This window comes from Sinohyriopsis cumingii, chromosome 18 (genome assembly GCF_028554795.1).
Source record: "Sinohyriopsis cumingii isolate HCF-2022 chromosome 18, ASM2855479v2, whole genome shotgun sequence".
Lineage (NCBI taxonomy): Eukaryota > Metazoa > Mollusca > Bivalvia > Unionida > Unionidae > Sinohyriopsis > Sinohyriopsis cumingii.
The window spans coordinates 32,877,549-32,897,593 of NC_142978.1; the positions used below are offsets into that span (position 1 = coordinate 32,877,549).

Below are 20,045 nucleotides of genomic sequence, written 5' to 3' on the forward strand. Positions count from 1 at the left end.
TAATTTTTTTAATACTTTTTGTCTGCAGTAGGTGCATACATATTATACAATAGTTTTTTTTTTATTCAGGTAAACACTTTGATAGTAATAAACAAACTGTTTCTGATGTGGCTATTCAAAGTTGTGGCTACCATAACATTTCCAATGAAATGAGGCTAATGCATTGGATTGACAATTTCATTTAAGTCCATATGTGAGATTTTGTTGTTGTAGGGTTTAACGCCATTTTTCAGCACTAGATAGGCTATACATGGCGGCCAGTATAACTGGTGGAGGAAGAACCCTGGAAAACCCAGGGAAGAACCACCGACCCACGAGAAGCTACTGGCAGACTTTCCCATGTCCCCACACTAGCCGAGTCTTTGACTCGAACCCATGCAGACAGAGGTGAAATGGCAGTGATCCAGAACAGTGAGTGCTTTAGACCACTCGGCCACTCGGGGCCCCTGTGAGATTTTGTTCCTTAAGATGGACTTTATTCATATGGCTTTTACTTGTACCCTACCTCTAATCCCCTCTCATCATTCATTGATGTGTTAACCTCTTACCATCTGTACCCATTTATACTGGAGTCAAACTACAAACAACAAAGACCCTGATCTACTGCAGCATAATGCACCACCAGATCAGAGTCTATATTGTTTGTTGTATTGATTACTCTAACAAACTCCATAGACCCAGATCTACCAGTACAATACGTGATGGCTGATCTGGGTCTGTGCAGTTTGCTGTTGGACTTTGACGTATTGTACATTCTGAAATTTCTCTTTCCTTCTTGTCTTCATGTCATTTTGTATTTCTTTTTTATTGATGCTGTATTGCACAATATGTATTTCAGGACATGATTTCTTAAGAAGACATTTATGGGGAAGGGTGTATTTAACCCAGATTATTTTATAGCTGGCAAAATATATGGAGCTTAGATCCTACAGAATCTTTCCAGATTACTCACAGCTGGGTTTGTAGCAAAAGGATTGCTTTATGTAAATGATGATGCCCACTGACTCTTTACAAAATATTTCCAGCAGATATTTGCAGAAAATGCTTTATTGTCTTTGCACATTTACCATTGCAAAGTGCTTGCAGAATAGTTGCAGAAAATGCTTTATTGTCTTTGCACATTTACCTTTGCAAAGTGCTTGCAGAATAGTTGCAGAAAATGCTTTATTGTCATTGTACATTTACCATTGCAAAGGGTTTGCAGAACAGTTGCAGAAAATGCTTTATTGTCTTTGCACATTTACCTTTGCAAAGTGCTTGCAGAATAGTTGCAGAAAATGCTTTATTGTCATTGTGCATTTACCATTGCAAAGGGTTTGCAGAACAGTTGCAGAAAATGCTTTATTGTCTTTGCACATTTACCTTTACAAAGTGTTTGCAGAATAGTTGCAGCATACTGCTCCAAATCTTTAGCAGAATATGTGCAGTAATATTTGTACTCAAGATTCAACAAAGCAAATTGCAGTTAATTTAAAATGGGATGGAGTATTTTTGGGAAATTCCCAATTTTATGTCAGCAATTATACATACCATATATACTTGCTTATGAACCTTGTACAACAGCACACAGTATATACCAAGTTCTGCCACCGCACAACACATGGACAGATCAGAGTCTATCCCATTTATCAGGAGTAATCAGTAGAACAAACAACATTTGCCCTGATCAGAGTCTGTGTTGTTTGTAGTTGGTCAAGACTTTGTATGTAAGTGTATATGATGCTGTAGCAAGGTGGTCAGTAGGTGATAAGGTACATTGTTAATGTTGTTTTGGGGTTTAAGGCTATTTCTCAACACAAGACAGACAATACATGGTGGCCAGTATAACTAGTGGAAAACTTAGTCATAACCACTGACCCACAGGAAGCTATTGGCAGCTTTCTTACCCATACTGGCCTAACCCAAGACTCAAACTAAAGTGGACAGAGGTGAGATGGCAGTGGTCAGTAAAGGGAAGTACTTTAGACCACTTAGTTGGGGGTGGGCACTTAATAGGGTACACAACACCAACTTGCTTAATGTAGATGTAGTGTCATCAGACAGTACATTTTGAAGATTTGTAGAATGAAACAGTATGCCATGTGATGCAAGCAGCTTATGATATTTAGTATTTAACCCTGTATACAATAAACACTGGTGGGGGGGGGTCTGTTATTTACATGGATATAGAGTAGATTTTCATTATGTGGAATTAGAAAAAAAATTGAAATTTATTTCAAATTTCAGTGTTTTGTGTTTGTTTAATATTTTATGTAATAAATTTTATGTAATACACTCAATACATTTTTTTAAATAAATATCTCATAATTACATAAATTACAATGAGTCTTGACAAAAGGGATGATTAGTCAGTCTTTTTAGGTTTCCTAATGCATGGTTACTTGGGAGTGTTCATAAAGGTAACTGAAATAAAAACTTTTAATTTGTTTAATGTGGTAATATCATTCAGAACAGGTTTGTGTTTTATTTTCCAACTTTACATTTACAAGTAACATGATGGTAAATTGGAAGGTTTTGATGGATTGATTGGTGGCAGTCCTTATCAGAAGCATCATGGCCTAAAGGTAGTAGTGTGTTCTTCACTCAAATCCACAGGAGGCTAAATGTAGTGTGGAAAGTGGAGCACTTGTCAGTCCCTTAAATAAAGCTAACAGGCTACATACATGTAGCAGATGATACACAAAATGTTGATAGGTGTGCATGAGTCATTTTATTGGAGAAAAAACATGGAACACAGCAATTCACAGATATGAGCTTCTGTTCACCTAATTCAGGATTAACTAGAGACATGTGTCTGGTCTTGATTTTGTTCTTTTGTGTAGGATGTAAGTTTTATTCCATATTTGGACATGGATTCAAGTTTTAATCATGACAGAGCAACTTGCAAGTATATCACTACACACACACACGCACACATGCACACACACACACATACATACACACACACACACATGTCTGTGTGTGTGTGTGTGTCTAATATAGTGGTATACCATATATATATATATATATATATATTGTAATATGGTGGTATCATATATATATATATATATATATATATATATATATATATATATATATATATATATATATATATATATATATATATATATATATATATATGGTATACCACTATATTACACACACACACACAGACGTGTGTTTGTGTGTGTGCAAGTATACAACACTATATTGCACATACACACACACATATATACATGTATATGTGGAGCCTGAGTGGTCTTTATTTGATCATTGCCATCTCACTGCCATCTGTATATGTATCCACACATATTGGGCTATTGTAAGGGGCATGTGATAGGGGCAACTCTCTGGGATGCCATTTTGCAGAGCATGTTCTTTTTATTCCAAGGGTGGTGGGTACCAAAGGTGATGCTCACCTGGGGTACTATTTCATCTTTGGCAAACTTGTGATGGCCCTGTGTTTGTATATGTATATGTGTATGCAAGGACTTTTAAATTACATTGGTCCCAGATTTTAACAGTCTGGGCTTGCATAATAAATGCATATGTTACAATAATCATATTTAAAAATTAGTACACACTGGTGACTGCCCTGGTGGCTTAGTGTTTAGAGTGTCCACCTCAGATTCAGGAAGTCACAGGTTCAAACCTCGGCCGAGTCATACCAAAGACTTATAAAATGGTACTTAAATAACTGCCTCACTTAAAACACTCAGCATTATAAGGTTAGTCACTATAAACTGCCACACTGCAGACATCATAGCAATATGACTGAAAAATTGTTAAAGCTACATTAAAAATCAATCCAAATCACACACACACAGATCATATAATTGGCATAGCTCTTTTTTCTTTATATATTGGCCTGATTTAGATCATGTGATTAGCACAGCTTGTTATACGTATAGGTTGCTTTGTTTCTTATCATGTGATTAGTGTGACTATTTTATGCATTTATTTTTCTCAGATCATGTAATTAGTGTGACAATTTTATATTTATTTTTCTCAGATCATGTGATTAGTGTGACTGTTTTATACATTTATTTTTCTCTGATTATATGATTAGTGTGACTATTTTATACATTTATTTTTCTCGGATCATGTGATTAGTATTACTATCATGTAGTGATTAACACAAATCTATACTTGTTCTGATTTTGATCCAGTGGTTGTATGAACAAATAATTTTCCTGTAATGTCTTGAATATTAATGGGTTGTCAATGTTTTTCAAAGCTTTGAGTGGACTTTTTCATTCTGCATTTATTTCCAAGTGTATAGAATCTGTTGATTGAAATAATATTTAAAGTCATTGTTGTTGTAGGGTTTAACGCCATTTTTCAGCACACGATAGGCTATACATGGCGGCCAGTATTAATGGTGGAGGAAGAACCCGGGAAAACCCCGGAAAGAACCACCGACCCACGATAAGCTACTGGCCACTTTTCTCACATACCCACATTAGCCGAGTCTGAGACTTGAACCGACGCAGACAGAGGTGAGATGGCAGTGATCTGTAACAGAGAGCGCTTTAGACCACTCGGCCACTCGGGGCCCCTTTAAAGTCATTATATGGAATCTTCCATTTAGAAATTAGTGACTGCACGGTGGGCAGCTTGGGCTGCTTTATGTACCATTTCATTAACTTTAATGTGACTGTACATAATAATTCTTTCAGATTTTAGAGCAAATCATGTCTCTGTTAAATCTGCCATACTAACAGGTAGGCTTTCAGGGAGAAGTTTCTGGAGAAGGGCTTAGGGTAAGTTGAAATGGCTACTCCAGCCTTGTATGCCTAATTATCGTAATAAGAGTCTCATATTTCATTGAATTTACATTGAAACTTGATGGGATTCTTGTGGAGTTATTTAATTGGCAAAGATAACAGATATTACTATCTGTGGGCTTTTGATAACTAAGGTGGTGATTTTTGAAGATAGAAGATTGTGGTATTTCAAACATGGATTTTTGCTTTATTTGAATCAATATACATGCCAAAAAGTAGAATGCAGTCTTGTTTCTGTGCATACAAGAATTTTGTTATTTGGACATTTCGGTAGTGAACTGAAGAGCCAGTTCAGTTTTGCGTAAGATAAAGTTATGGTTGATTTTTGCTGCAACATAGTGACTTCCGAGTGGGAAGTTCTAAATCTTTCCAGACAATGACCCCGACTGAATCGGACCAAGCATTTGCATGGTAAGAATTAACGAGCTGATCCATACACAGCCATGCCATAGTCAAGTTTAGACATTATTAAAGACTTGTATAACCAGAGTAAGACCTGATCTGCTCCACAGTCAGTACTGGACGTGACATGTATTAAATCTAGAGTTATTTTTTATATTTCTGCCAGGTTTGTAATACGTGAAGGAAAGTTGCTTCAAATTTCTAAGATCCAATTTCTGTAAAACTTGGAATATTGCCTTATGTGGTCATGCTCCAATTTCTGTAAAACTTGGAATATTGCCTTATGTGGTCATGATCCAATTTCTGTAAAACTTGGAATATTGCCTTATGTGGTCATGCTCCAATTTCTGCAAAACATGGAATATTGCCTTATGTGGTTAAGATCCAATTTCTGTAAAACTTGGAATATTGCCTTATGTGGTCATGATCCAATTTCTGTAAAACTTGGAATATTGCCTTATGTGGTCATGCTCCAATTTCTGCAAAACTTGGAATATTGCCTTATGTGGTCATGATCCAATTTCTGTAAAACTTGGAATATTGCCTTATGTGGTCATGATCCAATTTCTGTAAAACTTGGAATATTGCCTTATGTGGTCATGATCCAATTTCTGTAAAACTTGGAATATTGCCTTATGTGGTCATGCTCCAATTTCTGCAAAACTTGGAATATTGCCTTATGTGGTCATGATCCAATTTCTGTAAAACTTGGAATATTGCCTTATGTGGTCATGATCCAATTTCTGTAAAACTTGGTATATTGCCTTATGTGGTCATGATCCAATTTCTGCAAAACTTGGAATATTGCCTTATGTGGTCATGATCCAATTTCTGTAAAACTTGGTATATTGCCTTATGTGGTCATGATCCAATTTCTGTAAAACTTGGAATATTGCCTTATGTGGTCATGATCCAATTTCTGTAAAACTTGGAATATTGCCTTATGTGGTCATGATTCAATTTCTGTAAAACTTGGAATATTGCCTTATGTGGTCATGATCCGATTTCTGTAAAACTTAGAATATTGCCTTATGTGGTTATGATCCAATTTCTGTAAAATTGGAATATTGCCTTATGTAGTTATGATCCAATTTCTGTAAAACTTGGAATATTGCCTTATGTGGTTATGATCCAATTTCTGTAAAACTTGGAATATTGCCTTATGTGGTCATGATCCAATTTCTGTAAAACTTGGAATATTGCCTTATGTGGTTATGATCCGATTTCTGTAAAACTTAGAATATTGCCTTACGTGGTTATGATCCAATTTCTGTAAAATTGGAATATTGCCTTATGTGGTTATGATCCAGTTTCTGTAAAATTGGAATATTGCCTTATGTGGTCATGATCCAATTTCTGTAAAACTTGGAATATTGCCTTATGTGGTCATGATCCAATTTCTGTAAAACTTAGAATATTGCCTTATGTGGTTATGATCCAATTTCTGTAAAATTAGAATATTGCCTTATGTGGTCATGATCCAATTTCTGTAAAACTTGGAATATTGCCTTATGTGGTTATGATCCAATTTCTGTAAAACTTGGAATATTGCCTTATGTGGTCATGATCCAATTTCTGTAAAACTTGGAATATTGCCTTATGTGGTCATGATCCAATTTCTGTAAAACTTGGAATATTGCCTTATGTGGTCATGATCATGCTTGGATTTGATCATGAGCAAGATCCATGGATATCATGTAACTGGACTTAACTCTCAAGGGACTATTTCTGATCTAATTTTGATTAAACTTGATAAATACATGTAGATTTAAATCATCAAAAATACTCTTGCTGTCATGAGTAAGATCCACTGATATTAATCCAGTGTCATGTATCTGGATTTGTCAAACCCCATAGCAACCATTATTATTACCAGATATTGATCATACTCTGTAAGTACAGTGGAACCCCGATATAACACGATAATTGGGGTCCACAAAATTGGATCGCATTAATATCGGGGTCGCGTTAATGTGAGGTTTTGCAGTATTTTACTTTCTTGAGAGAACTCATTGGCACATATACATGTATTCATGTCTACGGTATATGATGAATAGGGTATCAACACTGTTTACTATCATGCTGTCGTGGCATTCAGTTCATCTATAATGCATGGAATTCCACTGAAAAATTGCACACAGATTTACAATATTCAGTATTTTTTCCCCTAATCATTGTATCTGAATTCAACGTCTAATATATAGGCTTATATTATCAAAATAAGTTGATCATGAGCAAGATTTATAAACGTGATTTTGAGTTGATTTTGCATATGATTGGATTAAGTTTTTAGCATTGTAGTAATGGTATTTCAGACCCAGATTTGATCAGACTTAGTAAATAAGTTAATATCATGGAAATATTGGATAATTAAAGCATTGTTTAATACAAAACTGTTATTCATATTTCTTTTATAATTTTAACAGTGCTATTTTTTGGTAATTGTTATTCATGACTGTAAATTGTAGTGATTATCTATAGCTAAATGTTTTATATGGATATAGATTCTATTTTAAGATATTGAGAGTACATGTAGATTGCATAGGGTCTATAAATATAAGTTTCATATAATAAAACATATTTCCAGGTTTGTGGATATTTCCCATTGGATTAGGTCAGTCAGGTGGGTTATTTTAAAAATGAAGCTATTTCCCATTGGGTAAGTTAAATCAGTTGGGTTCTTTTATGATGTGGATTATTTGCAAAATTTCACATAGCAAATAGGAGCAAAATATGTTTTCACCCTTTTTGCATGTATAGAAGTTGATAGGTCTGGTCAGTTATCTTGTATTCTTGTTGTAACATCGGCCTGCAGAGATACTGTAGGTTGCATTTAGATACTACTTGAGGAAACATTTGTTTGGATTATTCATTGGAATTACAAAGTGCTCATTGGACTTAAATATTATTCTTGGAATATTGTGAACTTATTCAAAGGGGTTCTGGACAGTGCCACTATGGTACATAAGAACTGTTGCAGACTAGTACATTTGAGGATTTGAAATTCATTCAGAACATTTGATTCTTTTGGTCTTGAATAGAACTTTAAGAATATTTTGGATTCAATTCATAATAATATAAGCTCCTCATAAATTTTCATTTTATATCTTAGATAATTAAATTATTTGTTAAGTTGTACAAAACTTGGTTTTACTTGTTTTTGTTACTAAGTTTATGACTGTTTCTTGTACCTAGAATTATATCAGTATCATGAATACTTTAATTACTATTATTACGGGGGGGGGAGGGGGTATTTGTAATCTATTTCACCCATTGACACAGTTTGTCCACAGCTGATGAAAAAAGGTATTGATCAGTTTTATTCCTTTGTTCAACTGGCCCACATTTTCTACAGACCTGGAATAAAGATAGTCTGTGTCTTTGTTATGTTAAGAAACATTTTTTTTCCAATGGCATTGCCACTGGTGAAATTCTTTCTGGCTAATTTGATTAGTTTTATAAATGGGAATTGATTTCAGCAATGATTTGCACAGGAAAATTGATGTTATCGTATATGCCTCTAGGTTATCATATAAAGTGTCAGTCAAAACTGTAAGAAAGGTAAAATTTTCCTAAGAGATTATTTATTGTATTTTGAAGAAAAAAAATGGCCTCATTAGTTAGCACAGGCACGTGCAACTTCCTTCAGGCTGTGGGCTGGATAGAAATTATTAAAGCCAGACTGTATGATAAAAAATAAGTCAGTAAAACCAGGTCACATGTTGGATACAGCTTACCAGCCATAGGTTGCACATGCCAGAGTTAGTAGCTAAATTGTAATTATTTATTTTGTAGTGAAAAAGACTAATTCAACTTAAACTTTTGAGTTATCAAAAAAAGCAGACTTTTATATTGGTTTTTTTCTTTGTTTTTCTTCCAGTGGTAAGCTCATTCGTGAAGATCAGACCACCCAATACTTTAATAAAATTTAGCAAATTTTTATATTTCAAAAGCATTGTCCTTTGATAAGACCACCCTACCCTGTAACAAGTCTGGAATTAGCATGTCTCAGTATTTGGGTGTTTGGAATACAATATCCTGTGAGAAGCCCACCCCCAGTTTTCAAATGAATTATTGTGACTGCCCCCCCATCCCCCCACCCCCTTGCATACATGTATTGAGGAGAAATACCATACATGTCAAAATCTAGAACATTTTCTTTAAGAATCACTTTATTGACCTCTCAAATTCACACTAACCAAAATAGAATTAAAATGACAGAATAAGTCACTCCAAATTGTAGATATTATCATATATGTAAATTTTTTAATGACAGTTTGAGAACTGATTTAAAAAAAGATTACAAGTGACAGTTAACAGAATTTTCACAAACAGTAGAAACTCACATACCGACAGTGATGGTAAGGCAGTTAATACCTACCTAGAGTAGCTGTCAGACGTTTAACAAGTTCTGATACTGATCTTGAAATTCATCTTAGATTTTGCACATTATGTTTTTAAATTTGTTTAATCAGCAGAAAAGTTATCAATAAAATTAGTTAAACAAAGTCAATGTAATGAATGCTGTTGCTGTATTTGGAATCAGTAATGCATGAACAATGGGTCTAACCACCACAGAATTGGACATGTGTTTTCAGTAAATGTATTGAACCATTTAGGCTTGACAATATGTAGAAATAGAACCAGACAGTTTACGGATTTTGTATTGATAGTGCATATTGAGTGTGTCCTATATTCATCCATTCATTCCCAGACGTCTGGCTTGGATTCAACTTGTTCATTCAGTGCATGTAATATTTACAGAGCCGAATTTGAACAGTCATCATCTGTAATACTGTTGTATATTAGTATGACATGTCATACAGGGAAAACAAGGTAATTTTTTCATCCCTGTAACTTTTCTTTATTTTATTTTGTGTGTAGGATGTATGATGACAGACAAAGCATACTGCAATTAATTGATGAGCATTTTATTTGCTTTGTTATCTTACACCTATTTGTTTGATTTGGGGGTACAATGAGAATTTTTATTCCGTATTTGACATCCAGATCAGAACTATTTAAGTTTTTGTTCACATCATTGTGTTGATAAGTTTTGATGCACCCAATTATAAATCTCAACTATGCCATTTGCATAGTAAAGATACAAACAGTATCTGGAAAGCCTACAATTGGGAATGCAGTATAAACATGAACCACATTGGTGTTATTTTTCTTCTGAGTCAAAGGAAAGAATTTTTTAGATATGGTGCATGAACATGTGTCAGCCATACGGTCTTTCTGTATTATGCCATATCAAAGTCGTTCTTTTTGTTGACATGATGGAGCAAGGCACATATGTTTAGTTTTGTACATATGTGCATCAGATGGGAACTGAGTGCAGTTGTATAATGCTGTAGCAGATCATGGTATATTTCATTTGTGGAAAATAATAACTCTAGCATGAAGCTGTTGTGTCTTACTTTAAAATGCGCAGTGAAGAAAAGGTATTTTTCTTGCACAATAGGTCTATCTTTTGAGGCCTGCATGTGCCCCCAACAGCAACGTTCTGTATAAAATAACATTTCATTGTCATGACATGGGTGCGTAGCAAATGGTTGAATGAATTGCTTGCATGCTATTGTACCATGTCAGCAGAGTGCATTTGGTGTACCAAGTCAGATTTTTTTTATTCACCATGTTGGAAATGAAATAATTAAATTGGTACCGGTATCAGTTTCAGTAAATAAATATGTCTTTTCATTGTTGCATATTTTGTACATAATATACGCATGATGGTATGTGCTGGTATTATTCCAAATTGCAGCATTGAATACAGGTATTGATCTGTTGAAATAGATACCTCCTTTGAAGTCATTATTTCTTGATTCTAGTCTGCCAGCTGGTTAAGCAATCATGGTCAAGACCGCTTTTTTCCCAATAAGTCTTTTTGTTGGCTGGATGGTTTATGATGGCGCTTTTCAGCAATTTATTGGATATATCTTGCCAAAGAAATGGCTAAGTGAATTTTGCCAAGGACAAACTGAGGCAGCCGACTTGAGTCGGCCAGGATGGTTATTGATTGCATAACCCATGGATTACGAGTCGGGCAATATACCAATTGATCTACCATGGCTCCCACATGGTGCATGTGCAAATGTGATTATGTGTGTCGATATATATATATATATATATAGACACACACACACATACACTGTGTTTCTGTGGACCTTACTTGCCATTTATATTAGATCTAATTCAGGCCAATACAGTAGCATCATATTTACAAATATTTATATGCCAGTCAGCAATAATTATTATTTTGTGTTGCAATCAATGACGTTTAAGTCATGAACATTGGAAACATTTTGCCTGATGTGACTAATAATTTAGTTTTTGGGTCAAATTTATTTGAGTGTTAGGTATTCACAATGAATTATGCGCTTGTATTTGAACTGCAGGAGTACTGTACTTGTTTTTCTTTTTGCAGGACTTGTGGGATCAAGTAATAGCTCATAAAAATGTAATTTACATATGTCACATGAATTAAGTATTGCATACATTATAGTGAGATAAAATATGAATTATAGTGAGATAAAATATGAAAGTCCTGATTGTTCTGAACCAAAAATTTTCAGATCCATCATTTTTTACGAAGTTTTTTCCACTCACTGTAAAATGTTTGTATATGGTCCTTGCATATTTTCATTGTTGTATAAAAATGAATTGAATTTCTCTAGGCTACCTGATGAGTTCATTGCTAGTTGTTTGATTTTTGCTATGGATTTCATACATATCCAGGCTTCATTCAGGTGGCTGCCACTTTGTGTAATTGGGAAATGCACTTGGCTCCTCTTTTGTCTTTGTGCTATAGCCAGTTTTGTATTAAGTACTGTTAAATACCAACCAACCAGCCAACCAACATTTCCTAGTTGTTTTGTGACAGTTGATGTCATTTAGTGCTTTTAGAGACCAAAAACTTGAAGTATGTAAGTCGCCACAGATTCATAGTGAATGATATTTTATACCTTGCAGTGTACACATCAAAACAACCGCTATTCATTCTTCTTAAAATAATTACCTTTGTATTTTATTTCCTTGAAGTCAACAAAGAGCTGAAAAAAAGAGAGCCAAGAAATTTGAATCTTTCTATTGTTCAGTTCAGTAGTCTCATACCTTGGGGTTTTTTGAGGACATATAGTGGGAGATAAAGAGATTTCTAGTGAGACAATACTGAAGCAGTTTCTTTCTGACGGTCTCTGTGTTGGAAAACTAAACATTTTTCCAGGTGACATTTTGGACAGAATATTTCATATGTGGGTATGTTGTCGACTTTTAATGTTTTCGGGCCTGCAGAAACAATTTTTTTTTTTATAGCACATTTTGTGATTGAGGGAACTTTGCATACACATCTTTTTGATTTCAAAGAGAGTTGCAGTATATATATTCATTAATTGGAATGTATAATTTTTGACTTTTAGAAGCAAGGGATAATTTTAAACTAATAATATTTAATTATAAATTTAATAATTTCTATATTTGTTTTTTTTGTTTTTAGGAGTTTGTAACCAAGCCATAGTCTGAGCTTTTCATGGATCTTTGAGAGGAAGCTAGACAAAATGGCTGCCTCCAGTGACATAATAAATCACACAGATTGGGATCTTCTTAACACTTCTGCTGGAATAACATACAACATTGATGTGGAGAACACCACTGCCACCACCACCATCACCACAGAGGGAACAGCAGTGTCAGATACATGTCACACCATTGATTATGATTATGATATTGCCACCACTGTCATCTGCTCCATGTGTTTTATTTTCGGGATCATATACACTTTCTTTGGTAGGTTTTTTAATTAATTCTTACATCTGTTGTTATCAGTCATCAGTATTTGATTCATTTTTGGATATTCTTTTCTTGTACAAACTTGCTTTACATAATGCCAAAGAAAAGAACAAATCTTGCTCTCACTGGACTGAAAAAAATAAAAAGAATTCTGTTATTTCAGGTTGTTTTCAAGGAATTGATTCGATTACAACAGATGGCATTCATGTCTTTAGAAAGATAACTAGAAATCCTTTAATGAAATATTCCTCATCTCATTGTTAGTAATCAGAAGCTATGCAGTGTTTTCTTGAATCAGTTCAGAACTTAAAAGAAAGGTCATGCTAGATAAAGGTCATACTGGATGAAAGTCATCCTAGATAAAGGTCATGCTAGATAAAGGCCATGCTTGATAAAAAGTCATACTGGATGAAGGTCATGCTAGATAAAGGTCATGCTTAATAAATGTCAAGCTAGATAAAAATCATGCTTAATAAAGATCATGCTTGATAAAGGTCATGCTTTTAATATACTGACTATTTTTCAAATAACCAGAACAAAGATAAGCATACCTTTTCATTTGGATAGCATTTTTTTTAAATGTCAGTTTTTCTTCTGATAATTGTATATCTTGAATGGGAATATATTTTTGATTGACAGTAAACATTTCACAAAATTGGATGACAAATAACATAATTATGAATATATATATATATATATATATATATATATATATATATATATATATATATATATATATATAGTGCAATGTGTCTAAGTGTCTGTTACTTTACGGATGTCCTCTTCACTCAGCTTAGCATCTTGGCATACAAATGTCATTATGTAATAGCTCAGGTTAATGGCATGTTGGAATTTTGAATAACAACAATTGACAGACAGATGATAGTGGATTGGTAGAGCTTGCAGAAAAATGAAGAGGTTTTATGACTCAGTTTTATGTCAGATCGAGAAATTAACATAAACATTTCAGAGATTTAATCACTTAAGTGCTCACATGCACAGTGTTCCCTGTTTTAGCCCAGTACCCTTTTAAATTTTAGCCCAGTACCCTTTTTTCAGTTTTAGCCCAGTACCCATTTTTTATTTTGTACATTATATTTTATTATGACTTTTGGTAAACAGTTATATTTCTTTGAATTTCAGTTTTGACTGCAACTTCTGCCTTTTATTTCAGGATATCGTTTCTTCAAAGCTGTGATGTTCCTGACAGGATTCATCTTTGGTTCGGTGCTAGTGTACTTAATTTGTCTTGAAGAGAAAACGCTGTCCATGGCAGCTGTTATTGGGATTTCTCTTGGTGCTGGGGTTTTGTGTGGACTTCTTACTATGCTTGTGCAATATTTGGGACTATTCCTTACAGGGTTTAATTTGGGAATATCGTTTGGAATGGGTGTGTTAATCAACCTGGAACTATTTTATCATCCACAGACTAAATGGATTCCAATTAGTATTTTAATTGGAGTTGGTGTAATCTTTGCTCTTTTAACACTGAAATTCCAAAAATCATTTACAATACTTGGGACTAGTATATTTGGAGGACTGTTGATGATTTCATGTTTGGACTTCTTTATTGAGAAGTTTTTGCTAATGCATTATGTGTGGGAGCGAGTGAAAGGAGAATACTCAGACTCATTGTGTTGGTATTCTTGGATTATTCTTGGATGCTGGCCATTTTGTTTCCTGGTGGGCAGTATCACACAGTGGAAGATAACTGGACAGGGCTATCACCACCAGGATGGTATGTTCTCTTTTCTAGTTAGCTTCTTGTGGGTTGGTGGTTCTTTCCGGGGTTTTCCTGAGTTCTTCCTCCACCAATAATACTGGCCGCCATGTATAGCCTATCGTGTGCTGAAAAATGGTGTTAAACCCTACAACAACAACAATCTTTTCTAGTTTAAATAGCATAGCAAACAAATTCCTTTTCTTTCATGCATTATTTTCCCCACTTGTCCTCTTCCATTTCTTTCCACTTGTTTTGGATAAATTCATCATAAAAATGTAATCAGGATAATTTTTCAACAAGAATTTGTAAGCGCATTGAATTCATGCCAATCCTTTTTAGGATGAGTAGAATTTCCATTACCTCACCTCCTATTAATTTTGTGCAAATTTTACTCATAATAAATGCTCCACTTTTCTTGAATTTATGAGAATTTGATGGTGCGAACACATTTTGATTGACATCAGATTGGTTCTTACTAGGTATGCTGATAAATATGGTTAAATCCATCCATCTACCCCATTCATTCCATAGAATGTTAAGTTTTAAAAAAAGTGAGTACATGTATGCAAATTTGACATGTAAAATTAAAGAACTTTTTTTGTGCAGATATTCCATCCTTTGTAAGGTAGCATCATACTGATTTATCCACAATTTTTCTTTTGACCAGATTCAGCAGATGTTGCACTCAGCAGTTATCACACTGAAATTGTTCACTTTTTTTAAGTTAATGATTGCATTTTAACATTTTGCATGATGTTTGTCTCTTAATTAAAGTGTGAAAAATTGCACACATCCAGTATGGCTACTTCACCATCAATCTTGCAAGTCTTTTGTGATTGCTTCTTCTCCTAAATGGAAAGTCATATCAGCATAGGGTTTTCACATGATTTCTTAAAATGCATTGTTAGTACTAATGAAAATTGTCCTACTCACACATTTAGTATGGCCACTGTAGCTGCCATCATGAAAATAATGTTATCGCTATTCCTTCCAAATGGATGGTTATATCAACACTGGTTTTTTTCTAAAAGAATTCTTAAGCTGTCTAGTGAGTCCTAAATGAAAATGATGTCCAGTGTGGTCACCAAGGCAGCTGTCTTGAAGATCCTGTTATCACTACTATTCCTGAATGAAAAGAGATTCTGACATACAGGTTTTACCAGAGGACTTCTTATGATGTCTGGTTGGTCCAAAATAAAAATGGTACCATTAGGATATCCACTTTGGTGACCATTCTAAAACCATGTTCTATTACTCTCCTGAATGGAAAGTGATATCAACATGGCCTTTTCATTAAAAGATTTCTTATGATGTCTACTTGGTTCTAAATGCAAACATTGACGATGTTGCATCCAGTATGGCCACCACAACAGCCAGCGTGAAAATCTGGTTATAACTATTCCTTCGTAGCAAAAAGTTATTGATTGCTTTTCAAAATAAGACCTCTTGCCTTGTTGGGGTGAAATGAAAAAATTGTTAATCTAATGTTCAATATAGTTGCCACAGTGACCATCTTGAACACCTTATTGATACTTCATTTACATGGATGGTCATATTGACATTGAGTTTTCACCAAAAGACACCTTGTGATGTCATATTGATACTAAATAAAAATCAGACATGTATTGCCATACCAGCATGGCTTCAATCTTGAAAACCTTGATATTGTTATTCCTAAACAAAAGTGATTTTGACCTGGGGTTTTCACCAAAAAAATACTTTTTATCATGTATATTTGGTTGTCAGTGAAAATGGTTCAGGTCTGACATTCAGTATGGTCACTATAGCAACCAACTTGAAAATATTGTTATATCTACATCTCATAAATGTAAAGTTTGATAGAAATGGGGTTTTCACCAGAAGTCTTTGTATAAAATTGGGTGTAAATGAAAAAATAAATCTGATCTGACATCTGGTATGGTTGCAGTGGTATCCATCTTGAAAACCTTGTCATCGCTACACCTAAAGGGATGGTCATATTCACATGGGATTTTAACTAAAGGACTTCTAATGATGTAATTGGTTCTAAAGAAAATAGTATTGACCTTAAATCCAATATGACTACAGCAATGGCAAGTTTGAAATTCTTGTTTTTTGGAAATATCTGCGATGGTTTCCACACTCAGCAGCTAAAAAGGAGAAATGGTTTTATTGAATAAAAAAGGAATTTCTTTTTAATCAATAGAGCATCAGCCCCTCCAGGACAAGAGTTTTATTGGCACATGAAGGTAGAATTGGTGTTTTTATCCAGTACTTGTTGAAAATATTTCCTTTTCCGGTCCTGCTGATTTGCATAGGGATAGTGATGAAGCAAATTAAAATGTAACACATTCGTCTTCTACATTTTTATCATCATAAAAATGCAGAAGTCTAAACTTTCTGTTTCTTCATTAAATTACACTACTGATGGGGTACCTGTCACCTTTTGTACTTATCCAGTGATAAATAAAGTATTAAACGGTGAAAGTTAAATTTCCATAAGAAATTAAAATCATTTAAAAATTTGGAGTGCTTTAATATTCCTTGAGAAACATGTTTTGGGCTGTATGAATGATGGTCTCAGTTTTTGCTTTGGAGATGCTTTTATTTTTAACTCTGCATATTGTGCTTTTTAGAAAATAATAAATGGTTCATCATAAATTATAATATATAATGTGTGTGTGTGTGTGCATGTTTGTGAATGGTTTTTAGCCATTTACATGTTCTTTTTATCCATTTTTTGCAGTGCTTCATAGTAAGAGAGCAAAGAAAGTCACAATTCAGAGATCACGTAGTAAGGAAAAGAGAGATACCCAACACTCGCGTTATCGCCATCTTTACCAGATACGTCGCTACAATGGAGATGTCATCTCACAGGTATTGATTTAGGGATATAATAGTATGTGTAATGCATTTGCTGTGCAGAATAGAAATTGTCACTTGTTTGTTGATTATTCCCGACTCTATACAACACATTTTAACTGGCAGATCATTTTGCTTGCAGTAATCATTTGAAAACACAACATATATCCTGATCTGCATGCATTTTATGTCACATCGGATCAAGCTCTATGTTGCTTGCAGCTGGACCTGATGTGGGACACGATTATGTGGAAACACAGAATGGAGGAGCTGACTAGAAATGTTAAAAAGATTTTTATCCTTTCAGTGCACATGTGCTAATTTTTGTATGCTGTATTGAACTTCTTGTTGATTTTTTTTATTGCTGTATTGCACTTCTTGTTGATTTTGTATTGCTGTATTGAAATTCTTGCTGATTTTTGTATGTTGTGTTGGACTTATTGTTGATTTTTATTTGCTGCATAGGATTTCTTGCTGATTTCTGTATACTGCATTGGATTTCTTGCTGAATTTTGTATGCTGCATTGGATTTCTTGCTGATTTTTGTATTCTGCTGAATTTGACTTCTTGCAGATTTTTGTATATTTTGGTATGCTGCATTGGATTTCTGGCTGATTTTTGTGTATTTTGGTATGCTGCATTGGACTTCTTGCTGATTTTTGTATATTTTGGTATGCTGCATTGGACTTCTTGCTGATTTTTGTATATTTTGGTATGCTGCATTGGACTTCTTGCTGATTTTTATATATTTTGGTATGCTGCATTGGACTTCTTGCTGATTTTTGTATATTTTGGTATGCTGCATTGGACTTCTTGCAGATTTTTGTATATTTTGGTATGCTGCATTGGACTTCTTGCTGATTTTTGTATATTTTGGTATGCTGCATTGGACTTCTTGCTGATTTTTGTATATTTTGGTATGCTGCATTGGACTTCTTGCTGATTTTTATATATTTTGGTATGCTGCATTGGACTTCTTGCTGATTTTTATATACTGCTGCATTTGACTTCTTGCTGATTTTAGTATGCTGCATTGGACTTCTTGCTGATTTTTGTATGCTGTTGCATTGGATTTGCTGATTTTTGTATGCTGTTGCATTGGACTTCTTGCTGATTTTTGATTACTGCATTGGATTTCTGGCTGATTTCTGTATGCTACTGCACTGGACTGCTTGCTGATTTTTGTATGCTTCGTATGGCTTCATGCTGATTTTTGTACTCTGCATTGGACTTCTTGTTGATTTTTATGTGCTGCATAGGAACTATTGCAGATTTTTGCATGCTGCATTGGACTTCTTGCTGATTTGTTTGTATGCTGCATTGGACTGCTTACTAATTTTTGTGTGCTGCATTGGACTTCTTGCTGAGTTTTGTATTGCTGTATTGAAATTCTTGCTGATTTTTGTATGTTGTATTGGACTTATTGTTGATTTTTATTTGCTGCGTAGGATTTCTTGCTGATTTCTGTATGCTGCATTGGATTTCTTGCAGAGTTTTGTATGCTGCATTGGATTTCTTGCTGGTTTTTGTATACTGCTGAATTTGACTTCTTGCTGATTTTTGTATATTTTGGTGTGCTGCATTGGATTTCTGGCTGATTTTTGTGTATTTTGGTATGCTGCATTGGACTTCTTGCTGATATTTGTATATTTTGGTATGCTGCATTGGACTTCTTGCTGATTTTTGTATATTTTGGTATGCTACATTGGACTTCTTGCTGATTTTTATATATTTTGGTATGCTGCATTGGACTTCTTTCTGATTTTTGTATATTTTGGTATGCTGCATTAGACTTCTTGCTGATTTTTATATACTGCTGCATTTGACTTCTTGCTGATTTTAGTATGCTGCATTGGACTTCTTGCTGATTTTTGTATGCTGTTGCATTGGACTTCTTGCTGATTTTTGATTACTGCATTGGATTTCTGGCTGATTTCTGTATGCTACTGCACTGGACTGCTTGCTGATTTTTGTATGCTTCATATGGCTTCATGCTGATTTTTGTACTCTGCATTGGACTTCTTATTGATTTTTATGTGCTGCATAGGAATTATTGCAGATTTTTGCATGCTGCATTGGACTTCTTGCTGATTTGTTTGTATGCTGCATTGGACTGCTTACTAATTTTTGTGTGCTGCATTGGACTTCTTGCTGAGTTTTGGAAAGGGGCCATCACATTGGTGCTTTGCAAGGATGATTTGATTACTTTTTTATAAAAGGAGTCCCAGGTGGCTGCATGGTCTGAAGTGCTCACCTTTACCAATCACTGCTGTCTCCCCTCAGTCTGTGTCGGTTTGAGTCTTGGACTCAGCCAATGTTGGTATGTGAGAAAGCTTGCCAGTAACTTCCTGTGGATCAGTGGTTCATACCACAGTTTTCCAGGTTCTTCCTCTACCAGTTATACTGGCCACAGTGTATAGCCTATCATGTGCTGGAAAAATGTTGTTGAAACCAACAAATCAGCAATAACTTATTTTACAGTGTTGAGTGACTACTCTCATACTGTATGCCAAAGTATAGCC

General features: G+C 34.5%; 1 protein-coding gene across 4 annotated transcripts in view; it reads left to right on the forward strand.

Moving 5' to 3' along the window:
• Positions 1-20,045, forward strand: part of LOC149776338 (transmembrane protein 198-like) — a 102,441-nt gene that overhangs the window by 68,374 nt on the left and 14,022 nt on the right. For 2 of the 4 annotated variants that reach the window (XM_089942854.1, XM_089942851.1), the window contains exons 2-4: positions 12,667-12,956; positions 14,134-14,697; positions 17,408-17,538. In XM_089942854.1, the coding sequence (XP_089798980.1) occupies positions 12,728-12,956; positions 14,134-14,697; positions 17,408-17,538 (924 nt within the window). In that variant the 5' untranslated portion in view covers positions 12,667-12,727. Of the gene's footprint in view, positions 1-2,656; positions 2,888-9,888; positions 10,005-12,666; positions 12,957-14,133; positions 14,698-17,407; positions 17,539-20,045 lie in introns of those variants that run through there. The other 2 variants (XM_089942853.1, XM_089942855.1) reach the window with 2 other exon arrangements.